The sequence below is a fragment of the Coenobita brevimanus genome, chromosome 80, assembly GCF_032717465.1.
Source record: "Coenobita brevimanus isolate Jiangsu-jjx chromosome 80, ASM3271746v2, whole genome shotgun sequence".
NCBI lineage: Eukaryota > Metazoa > Arthropoda > Malacostraca > Decapoda > Coenobitidae > Coenobita > Coenobita brevimanus.
The window spans coordinates 34,529,770-34,542,129 of NC_137033.1; the positions used below are offsets into that span (position 1 = coordinate 34,529,770).

General features: G+C 42.4%; 1 protein-coding gene across 1 annotated transcript in view; it reads left to right on the top strand.

Moving 5' to 3' along the window:
* The first annotated feature begins 530 nt into the window (after positions 1 to 530).
* LOC145409327 (uncharacterized) overlaps positions 531 to 12,360 on the top strand; it is a 190,649-nt gene continuing 178,819 nt past the window's right edge. The window contains exon 1 of the mRNA XM_080279798.1: positions 531 to 710. Within this exon, the coding sequence (XP_080135924.1) occupies positions 531 to 710 (180 nt within the window). The remainder of the gene's footprint in view (positions 711 to 12,360) is intronic.

Below are 12,360 nucleotides of genomic sequence, written 5' to 3' on the forward strand. Positions count from 1 at the left end.
CCTAGAAAACAGTACACAGCAAAAAAAAAAAAAAAAAAAAAAAAATGAAATCTAGTTGCCCAGTTGCACTGCTTGATGAACAGGGACAAGGGGAAACACTTTTTCCAAGAGTCCGATTGGCCCAGAGAAAGGTGAAAATGGGTAGAACCAGTGTTCAGACGACTACCATATTTCTGGATTCCTGGGGAAGCTAGTGGTGCATCTTGCAACTGGATGATCTCGAGTTCGAATGCCTGGCAGGTCATATGGTCAGACAAAGTTTGTATCCATCTTGTTCGTACTCACTCAAGACTACAATGGAGGACGTGGGTTTAAATTCGATGGTGCGTGCCATATTCTGGAGGCAGGCTGAACCTCAGCAAAAAACTGTCGCCCTAAATGACCTTTGTGTAGATGACAGGCAATCCAGAGCAGTCTTCTTTCTTTCCTCTTGTTCTCCGTCTCTTTCTTTTTTTGGTAATTCATGGCTATTACGTATTAATATCCATAATTTTTTGCTTCCAGGGACGGATGGGATTCGAATCACGGAGATGCAGGTGCCCAGTGCTGTCAAGGTGGGCTCCACGGTAAAGTTAGCCTGCCGCTTTGACCTGGAGGGCGCAAACCTTTACTCCCTGACCTGGTGGCGCGGTGCTGACCAGTTTTACCAGTTCAGTCCCTCCAGTGCAGACCCAGTTATTGTGTACGACTCACCTGGTATCGCGGTGGATGTAAGTGTCGATATTTTACATTGACCTTTGCTTTATTTAATTATTTATTTTATGCTGGAACTTTTGCATTCAATTGTATATATTATTAGACATCTGGGATACTAGAAATGTTTTTGGTGTAATTATTAACTGGGTTTCACGTTTTTACTATGCTTAGACACTGGTCGAAGTGAGTCTTACAGAATATTTTCACATGGTTTTGCACTTTCCCTTCTGGATTGTGCTATTTGAAACGTTTGCATTCGATTCTACACTGCTTAGACCCTCGAATGTGGCTGCCATGAATGTAAAAAAATGCATTCAGTTGTATGCACATGAATATTATATCACTGTGGTTCACATGAGTATTATTGAACCTGTACATGTTCACTTGATTGCGTGGTGCTGAGCAATTTTGCAAGTTCATTCGCTCCATCACCGACCCTGTTGTTATATGTAACTCATCTGGCATCGAGGTGGGAAGAAATGCTGAATTTTTCCACACTGTCGTTTTTTCTTTCTTGCTTTTTTCTTTTTACTTTTTTGTACAAGGAAGAAGAAAAGAGACGCCAGAAGCCTGTAGGACTGTTCTCTTCAAGAAAAAAAAATGCACACAATATAATGGAGAGCCAAATTCAAGATCTGTTCATTTTGAGATGCCTGGACACACCACATCTGAAAGATTGGAGGTTATAGGCAATAAATAAGAAAACTGCAAACAGAAGACACATCCATAGATGACCTGTTGCATACATGAAGGACTGGGAGCAATAGTTAACTCTTGCATTAGAGAGTTCGACAGAAATGTTATGAGACTTTGTTGCTACAAGGGAGCCTTGCACCTGCCATAGTGGTGGAGGGATACAAGCAGACAGTTCAGAGGAGCAGTGAACATCGAAGTAGTGATAGAAAAGAGATACTGATGCAACAGTGTGGCTAGATGACAAAGAGGTCCAAGGGACCTAGTAAGTGGAGGAGAATTGATGAGATAAAAAGTCTTTGGATTTCATTCTGTTGAGAGGACCTGTATGTGGGGAGACTCCCCACACATTAGAGTTGTATTCTACACAGGGACGAATAAAACCCATGTATAAAATCAACACATGTGTAGGGGTAAAGGCAAGGAGTCGGCTTAGCGCATCTAATCTGTTGGAAGTAGATTTTTACAAGAGAGGTAATATCATCTTTCCAAGATAAATCCCAAGCGAATGAAACCCCAAGTATATTCAAAGATGATGCAGAATTGAGTTGGATATTGTTAAAAATTAGAGTTGCAGAAGATTCTGATGGGTTTAAAGATGTAAGGACTGAGTTTTTGAAACTTTAAGAACAACAAGGTTACTTTTACCACAGTCAGATATATGGGCTAAGTCAGACATTAGGTGTGCCATAGTCTCATCCCTTGTCTGTTGAAGTAACTGCTGAGATGGACACTGTGGGAAGCAGGGGCGTCCGCAGGATTTTTTGTAAGGGGGGGCAAAACAAATTATACATATATGTGCGGTTATAATATATCAAAATACACACACTCCAAATAGGCATAGGCATATACTTACATGAGTTACATGACTTACATTAAATGCAGAGTGACAGAATGCATGAATCGACTCAAATCACTCAGTCATCCTTGAACTGTCCCCCCTTGGCCCCTCTCTGGATGCCCATGGTGGGAAGCAAATGGAAGGGTGAAGGGTGGAGCCATCAGCGAATGAGTGTATAGGGTTAGATATAGATCTTAGAAGGTCACTGATGAATAGAAGGAAGAGAACTGGTGATAGGACAGAATCCTGACGAGAAGAACGGTGGCTGTCTGAAAAAGCGGCTATAGAACTTACAATTTCCATTCATCTTAAAATTTTCCATCCGACTGAGATGCGCAAATCTTTTGCATTAGATTGTAAGCTTTCCCACTACTCACCCACCCCCAAATATTATAAGTGTTGAAACTTTTCCCTCAGCCGTATATGTTATTCTACAGAATAATATGTTTGACTTGTTGAACCTGTACTGATAAGTTGTTTGTGACACTAGCAGGGGTATCCGGCATTGCCCGGGCCAAAAAGGCGAACACTCTAATCCTATTAGTTCTAGTTCAAACTTTCTACCAGAAAGATCATGTACCTCTTATTCCCTTGAAGAGGGATTATAGGATTATAAGAGGTCCAGGAACTTTCTATTTCAGCTTTCACAGACTAACCCACAGTATTTGTGCACAGTTCTTTACTGTTACCCCTAACCCCAAATTACCTCCGACCGGTGACTTCAAATAACCTTGGAGGTCAACCTCACACAGTCTATGTCCAAGCTGGAGGTCATGTGAGTATGCCAAAAATTGGGCTGCAGAGAGACCCAGCATTGCCTGGGCCAAAAAGGTGAACACTCTACCCGAGACCCAGATCCGAATTTTGACCCCCTAAAACCTTCCTTGGGTCCCCTGATTCAGAATATATAAGGGTCTGTGCATATCCGGCCCTAGTCTGGGCGTGGTTGAAGAACAAACAAACACTGCAGTTCATTTATATATATATATATATATATATATATATATATATATATATATATATATATATATATATATATATATATATATATATATATATATATATATATATATATATATATATATATATATATATATATATATATATATATATATATATATATATATATATATATATATTAGTATATTTAGGCAGAATGTTTTCTTTTATACAAAAATCATTAAAGACCAAGGCGTAGCCATTGTTCACTATTTTTCTGTTGATCTTTTCGAGTTTTCTTACACATTGTTTTACACTATGATTCATGGATCTTGGACATATTATCTACAACCTGAATCATAGTGTAAAACAATGTGTAAGAAAACTCGAAAAGATCAATAGAAAAATAGTGAACAATGGCTACGCCTTGGTCTTTAATGATTTTTGTATATATATATATATATATATATATATATATATATATATATATATATATATTATATATATTATATATATATATATATATATATATATATATATATATATATATATATATATATATATATATATATATATATATATATATATATATATATATATATATATATATATATATATATACTGTATATATATATATATATATATATATATATATATATATATATATATATATGGCCATGTGGAATGTGAGAGGTGTGAATGTGGAGAGCAAGAGGGTGAAAGTGGTGAATGTGTTCAAGAGTGCGAGATATGCCGTGATGGCGTTGTGTGAAATGAAGATGAAAGGGTGCAAAGTGGAGGAGTGGGAGGGTGTGAAATGTGTAAGATAGGGAATGAATAGTCGAGGAAGATGCAAGGAAGGAGTTGCTTTGTTGATGAATGAGGTGTGGCAGAGTGGAATGAGAGACTACAAATATGTCAGGTTGAGGTGTATGTATGTCAAGTTCAAGTTTGAGAAGATGAAAGTGGCAGTGACTGTAGCATATGCACTGTGTAAGGACAGGAGTGAGAGAGAGAAAGACAGATTTTGGGATGAACTGGATGAAGTAGTAGGAGGAATGCCCAGGGGCTACAAGGTGATCATACTGGGGGATATGAATGGAAGAGTAGGCACTGGTCCTGAGGATGACATAATGGGTTGTTATGGAGTACCAAGAGAAAGTGATAATGGGAAGCAACTAAAGGTTATGTGTCAGGAGAGGAAGTTGTGCATTAGTAACTTGTATTTCAAACACAAAGATGCACATAAAATATACGTAGTATAGAGGGAATGGGGACCTTGTTGAAAGAAGCCTGACTGATTACGTACTCACAGAGAGGTCGATGTTGGGAATGGCTGCTGATACGATGGCTGTGAAAGGACAGTGTGGAGGTCTGTCAGATCATATGATTCTGGTACGCAAGATCAAGCTGAGAGGAGTGAGGTGGAGCAGGAGAGAGAGGAGCAGTCAGGGAGAACGAATGAAAGTTGAGAAGTCAAGGATCAAAGAAATGGCAGATGATTATAGGACCAAAGTAGAGGAGGAGTTAGAATCAGTGAACTGGAATGAAATGGATCTGGACAACCTGTGGAATGCATATAGAGATTGCTTTGATAGGAATGTTAAAGTGGTGTGTGGTGTGGCAAGTGTAACAATAAAGAAGAATGGTACGGCATGGTGGGGTGAGTATGTTAAGAGAGCAGTGAAGGAAACGAGGAAGAAGAGGCTAAAGTGGTTACAGGATAGGGGTTCAGTTGAATTAAGAACTGAGTATGCTGAGAGCAAGAAGCATGTAAAGAGACTAGTGAAGAGGAAAAAGAAGGAGGTAAATGAGGATCTAGGAAGAAAAATGAATGCGAACTACTCTGAGAATAGGAAGTTATTCTGGAAAAAGGTGCGGGAAATGTACAGTAGATGTGAAAGCGGAAAGAAATGTGATGGTGTCAAGGATGCAGGTGGTAGATTATTAACCCATGGGGATGAAGTAAGGACCAGATGGAAAGAATAATTTGAAAGCCTGATGAATAGGAATAGAGAGAGCAGAGCGGCCGTGAGCATGACTGGTTTTTGGGGTGTGCAGAGAAGGAATGCAGTGCCAGGAGACGTGACACTCACAGGTGAAGAGTGCTGTGGGGCAGCTGAAAAATGGGAAGGCAGCTGGGGTTGATGAGGTGTATGCAGAGATGCTTAAGTAGTGGAGAGAGTGGAATGAAGTGCTTGTTGGAGATATGTAAGAAGGCATGGATGAGTGAAACTGTGCCTGTAGAGTGGAAAAAGGCTGTGATTGTACCCCTTGTGCAAAAATAAATGTGAGCGAAGTGAGTGCAAGAATAACCGTAGCATAAGCCTAAGTTTACTGAGTGTGGAAGGGAAGTTATATGGAAGAATAATTTTAGAGAAAGTAAGAGAGATGTCAGAAGTCCGAGTGATGAACAGGGTGGTTTTAGGACTGGCAGAGGATGTGTGGATCAAATATTTGCAGTGAGATACATAGCAGAGAAGGCTTGTGAGAAGGACCATAAGGTGTTTATGGCATTCATGGATCTGGAAAAAGCATAAGACAAAGTAGACAGAGAGGGTTTGTGGAAAGTTTTGCGCATGTACGGTGTAGATGGTAAGCTGCTAGGTGCTGTCAAGAATTTTTATGATGGTAGCGAAGCATGTGTAAGGGTTAATGGGCATCTAAGTGAATGGTTCACGATCGGTGTGGGCATGAGACAAGGTTGTGTGATGTCCCCATGGTTGTTCAATATATATATATATATATATATACAGAGAGAGAGAGAGAGAGAGAGAGAGAGAGAGAGAGAGAGATGGGGTGATGAGAGAAGTAAAAACACGAGTAATTGAGAGAGGGATGACGTTGGTAATGAATGGTGATGGATGGAATATCTCAGATTTGTTGTATGCTGATGATGCAGTATTGCTTGCAAGTAACGGACAAGAACTTGTAGGCTAGTGCAGAGTTTTGCTGAGGTCTGTCAGCGTCGTGTCTTGAGAGTAAATGTAGAAAAAAGTAAAGTGATGGTTGTTGAGAGAGAAGGTGTCTCCCAGCGTTTATGTTACAGTGAATGGAGAGAGACTGCAATTGGTGACAGGTTCAATTACTTGGGTACAATGTTAGAAAAGAGAGGAAAATGTGCAAAAGAAGTTGAAAGTAGAGTGACACAAGGAAGAAAACTAGCTGGTGCAATGAAGGCCTTGATAAGAAACAGAGGCTTGAGTGTTGCAGCGCACGAGGCTTACATGAGGGAGTGTTAGTACCAACTTTAACATATGGATGTGAGACTATGGTGTGGCACGAAAATGAAAAATGAAGAGTAAGAACAGGGGAGATGAGACTGCTGAGGAATGTATGTGGAGTACAGAGGGTGGATAGCATACGAAATAATGTGATTCGTGAAAGGTGTGGAGTGAGGAAGTCAGTGGACACTAGAACCGAAGAGAGTGTATTGAGATGGTATGGTCATGTGGAAAGAATGGATGACAATAGAGTGGTGAAAAAGGTATATCTGAGCGAATTTGAAGGAAGGAGGAGGCGAGGTAGGCCAAGGAGAAGGTGGAGAGATATGGTGGATGAGTGTGTGAGGAAGAGAGGTTTGGAAGTCGGTGAGGCTAGGGAACTGACAAGAGATTGAGCCGGCTGAATGAATGTTGTGAGGAGAAGCGCGTGATCTGGGATCTTGGGACCACTTTTTAACGTGGTAGTGTCCGAATTGACTGAGTCGGATACGTTTATGTGGAGCTGCAGAGCGTGATGAATGTTTTTGGCGTATTCGATGGAGCTAGGATTCCGGGGGCTTGAATGATGAATGAATGAATGCGTGGCCCATTGGATGGGCAAATTTGGGCTCTCTGGACATTGCTACTCCTCACCCTACCTTGGGTGGGAAAGGAAGTCTGGATGATGATGATGATTAGAGAGAGAGAGAGAGAGAGAGAGAGAGAGAGAGATTTCTATAGATAGATACACATATAGATATGAAACACTTTTTATCAGTTTGTCCCCTCAAGTTCCAACTCTATTACTGTCTGCAGCTTTCCAGGCATCTTGGTGGACGTGAGTGTTGCAGAACTTTTGATCTGACTGTACAGTAATTATTTGTTGCCACAGTCATTTTTTTTTTACGCTTGCATTCGACTGTTCACTTACTTCCTCCGGAATATTGGAACTGATGTGAATGAAGATACACTTTTCACTAGCCTATACTGTTTCCTTACCAAATACTATGACTGTTAGGAAAGGCATCGAATCTCTACTCCCTTAGTTTGTGGAACAATGCTATGGAGTTTTACCAGGGCAGTCCCACTAGTACTAATCTCAGTCTTGCATGTGATTCACGTGATATCATGGTGTGCATGGGTACTGAACTTTTACACTGAACTGAACAATTTACCCCCCAAAGATCATAATTCTTGTCATAGTCGAAATTTTGCACTTGACTGTACAGCTTTCATTTATCCAAGACCAGTTAGTAGGATTTTGCAGTCGACTGTGCTTATCCACGAGCAGGTTACAAGAATGATTTAAAATGTTTCAACTCCTCTACTTAACAGTGTATTTTGTTATTCCTAAACATCATGGTTGATGGGAACGCAAGCGTACCGCCCTCCGCCTATCAGCTCACAGTCGCAAAACCCATAGGTCCCCACCCCGGGGTTTCCTTCTTTATTAACCCATGAAAATGCCCAGTTCCGTCCTATACTGAGGGCACTGGGCAAAAATGGGTCAATGTCCAACTACTCTATTTCCCCTATTTCCGTTTCTGTTGCATTATATCCGTTCATTTTCCTATTAGTGTATCCTCATTATCATTCTTCATTCCCTTTCCTTTCCGCTGTTCTGTCGTGTTTCTATCCAGCATTCAGTTTTTTCTAATTTTTCTCGTACTCTTTTTTCGCTTCCTTCTCCGTCTGCATTCACACCTTGATCCTTTCTCCATTCATTCTCTTATTATTTTGTTCCTCTTTTCCTTTCCACGTTTCCGCATGCCTAGTTACCAATCCTGGGGGTAGGGTCACCCCTGGGGGTAGGGGGGTTTCAAGAATACTCCCCCAATATCCCTGCTTGTCGTACGAGGCGACTAAAAGGGTTGGTGGTGGGTTAGTGCCCCACCCCGTAAAAAGAACTAACTAAACAAGCGAATAAAGCGCCTCGGACCCGGACGGACTATACATTGACGACTAAGGAACAGACAAAGGACATTCTTAGGGTGGGAACATGGAATGTGAGAGGAGTGAATGATGAAGTGAGAGAGAGATTGTTCAGGTGCTTGAGGATGCAAAAGTGGATATATGTGGATTGACTGAAACTAAATGGGAAGGTGAAAGGGTGAGAGATTGGGAATATGGTTTAGGTATATGTTTTTTTTTTTTTTTTTTTATGTGTCCGACTCTGGGCATAGGATTCACAGCCTGCTATCAAGGCCCAGCAGTCCTCCTACATACCATACACCTCTACATATGTGCGGGAGTCAATGAGAATGAGAGGGCAAGAGAGGGAGTATGTCTGATGATAAGCAAGAAGTGGAAGGAGAATATAAGAGAGTATGGAACAGTGGGTGCAAGGATTGCATATGGGTGAGGATGAAAGTAGGTATACAGTACAAGCGTGGGCGATTGTATGTGTGTATGCCCCGACAGAGGATGGAGTGGCAAGGGTGAAAGATGAGTTTTGGGCGAGAGTAGAAGCATGTATGGACAAGTTTGAGAGGAGCGAGAGAGTGCTGTTGATTGGAGACATGAATGGCAAAGTTGGGAATGTACGAGTGGATGGAGTGGTTGGTCAGTGGGGTGTGCCAGCTGAAGTAGATGGGAATGGTAGTGCTTTGGCGGACATCTGTGCTTGTAAGGGGTTGGCAATAGCCAACACCTACTTTCGTCATAAGATGATCCACCGGTATACATGGAGAGTAATGAGGAGGATGGATGGTGAACTTGTTGAACGAAAGGCAATGATAGACTACGTGTGTGTGGATGAGCTAATGAGAAGACAGGTGTTGGATGCAAGAGTGTGGAGAGGGTGGGGGAATGGAGTCTCGGACCATCACTTAGTGATGGCCAAGGTAGAGCTGCAAAGAAAGTGGTTGAGGAGACAAAGGGGAAGACAGGAGGAAGCAGCTCCTATGAGAACAGTGGAGAAATTGCAAGATAGTGAGAAAATGACGGAGTATAAGAGCATAGTGGAAGAAAGATTGGGAAGGTATGAGCTAGAGCAGATGGAAGGGGTGGAAGACGTATGTAAGATATTCAAGGAAGAGATAGGCGCAGCGTGTGAGGCGGTTTGTGGAGCGAGGAGGAGATGCAAGGGTGTGCAAGGGACAGCATGGTGGAATGATGAGGTGAAACGAGCTGTGGAACAAAAGAAGAAGGCATATAGTGAATGGTTAGCGAGTAGAGGTAGGGGAGAAGATGAGAGAGAGAAGAGAGAGGTATATGTGAGAAGGAGAAGGGAGGTTAAGAGACTGGTGAAGAAAGTGGATGAAGAGTTTGGGAGGAATCTGAGTGTGAAATGGAGGGAGAGTAAGAAATTGTTTTGGAAGGAGGTAAAGAAAGTAAGGCAGTGTGAAACGGGAAATATTAGGGGAGTGAAAGATAGGAATAATAGATTGTTGGTGGAGAAGAGAGAGAAATTGAGGAGATGGAAGGAGCACCTTGAGGATTTGTTGAATGTAGAGAGTGAGAGCAGTGTGAGTATAAGTGGTTGGGAAATGGCTGGGAGAAGAAGAGATGAGAGGAGGGAGGAAGAGATCACTAGGGTGGAAATAGTGGAAGCGATGAAGAAGATTAAATTGGGAAAGGCCCCAGGCATTGTTGGAGTGTGTGGTGATATGCTTAGGTATGGGGGTGAGATTGTTGTGGAGTGGATATGGAAGTTGTGTAGATTGGCTTGGGAAGAGGGAAGTGTTCCAGAGGACTGGAAATCAGGTATAATTGTTCCTATATATAAAGGAAAAGGGGAGAGAGAAGTATGTGGTAACCATAAGGGTATTTCCCTTCTTAGAGTGACTGGTAAAATATATGGTAGAATACTCATTGATAGGGTTAGGCCTATGACAAAGGAGCTAGGTGGAGAAGAACAAGGGGGATTTAGGAAGGGAAAAGGGTGTGTAGATCAGATATTTGTTTTAAGATGTTTAGTGGAGAAGTATCTAGAGAAGGGAAGGAAAGTGTATGCTGCCTTCATGGACTTGGAGAAAGCTTATGACAGAATAGATAGGCAAGGTATAGGGAAGGTATTAAGAATATATGGAGTGGAGGGGAAATTGTTGAGTGCTGTGAAGAGTATGCACGAGGGAGCTAAGGCTACGGTGCGAGTGGATGGTGGGCTGAGTGAGTTTTTTGATCTCAATGTGGGACTGAAACAGGGTTGTGTGATGTCTCCATGGCCGTTTAATATATACATGGATGGGGTTGTAAAGGAGGTGCAAGGTAAGGCAGTGGATGTGGGGGTGGCCCTAATGAATGAGGGTGTGATTTGGAAGATTCCGGTGTTGCTGTTTGCTGATGATACAGTATTATTGGGTGAAGATGAATGGGAGTTCCAAGGTTTGGTGAATGAATTTGGGACAGTGTGTAGGAAGAGTAATCTGAAAGTTAATGTAAACAAAAGTAAAGTTATGGTGTTTGAGAGGAATGAAGTCACAGAGTGTGCAGTGAGGTTGGATGGTGAGGATATATAGAATGTGAGTGCATTCAAGTACTTGGGTAGTGTGATGAGTAAGGATGGAACTTTTGGGGATGAAGTGCGTGAAAGGGTACAGCAGGGAAGGAAGGTTGTTGGTACACTGATAGCAGTGATGAGAAATAGGGAGGTGAGTATGGAAGTTAAGAAGTCACTGCATGATAGTACTGTGATCCCTACCCTGACGTATGGAAGCGAAGCGTGGACCTTGCAAGAGGGGAACAAGTCAAGAGTGAGAACAGTGGAAATGAGTTACTTGAGAGGAGCATGTGGAGTGACGTGGAGGGACAGGTTGACGAATGAAGAAGTGAAGGAACTTTGTGGGGTGGATGTGGATGTGGTTGAGAAGATTAGGAGAAATACACTGAGGTGGTTTGGACATGTGAAGAGAATGGAGAATGAAAGACTGACTAAGAGGGTGTATGTAGGTGAGGTGGAGGGAAGGAGAGTGAGGGGTAGACCGAGGATGAGGTGGAAGGATGGAGTTGAGAGGTATATGAGGGAGGGGGGGGGGTGAGTTGTGAGGAGGGTAGTCAAATGGTGGGTGACAGAGCGACTTGGAGGCGTTTTGTCTGCGGCCACCCTTTGCGGGATTAGGGCGTCGGGCTAGAGATAGATAGATAGATAGATTTCCTTCCTTCCACTTGCTTTGCTCCCTCATCATTCCTTTCCCTCTTTTCTTCACGCTTTCCGCTTTTCCTCCCTGCTCTTCATTGTTGTGTTTTTCTCCTTTCCTCCATTCTCCTCTCCAGCTGTCACCTCTTTCCCTTCTTCTCTCACAATCCCTCCCTGTCATCCATCTCGCTCTTCATCTTCTATCCCTTTCTTCCTTCCAGTCTTTCGCCTACTGCTCCTCTCTCCCTTCCTCCAGTCTCTATGTCACTAGACCTATCACCTCCGTCTACTCTCCTCCTTTCCTCTTCCGCCCCTCCCCTCATCTCTCTTTCGCCCTCTTTGTCCAGTTTTATATTCAGTTCTTTTCCTTCCTCTCTCTCTCTCTCTCTCTCTCTCTCTCTCTCTCTCTTTCCCCTACTATTTCCTCCGCCTCTTTTCCTGTCCCCGTGACACCCCCCCCCCTCTCTTCTCCACTCATATTTCAGCTTTCTCCTTCTCCCTGTTAATCCCTCTGCCTCCGTTTTTCTTTTTTCATTTCAGCGTTTCTTTTTTTCCTTTTCTTTTCTGTTTATTTATCCTTCATGCCAACACCTCTTTCTCTCTCGTCTTCCAGTTCCCCTTGCTTCCCACTCTTCATCCGTTCTTTCTTTCTATGTCTTTCTTTCCATCCTCCTTTGTTGGTTCCTCTATTCTTTCTGTCCCCCTCAACACTCATGCTGCACCTCCTCTCTGCTCTTCATTCCCAGTCTCATTTTTCCTCCTTCCTCCTCCTCCTCCTTTCCCTCTTGCTTTGTCTTCTTCCCTCTCGCCTTTCATTCCAGTGTTCATTTATCATTTCTACAATATCTTTTTATCTCCCAACCTCTCCCTCTCCTCTGAGCTCCTCTTCCCCTTCCCCTTCTTCATCCCCT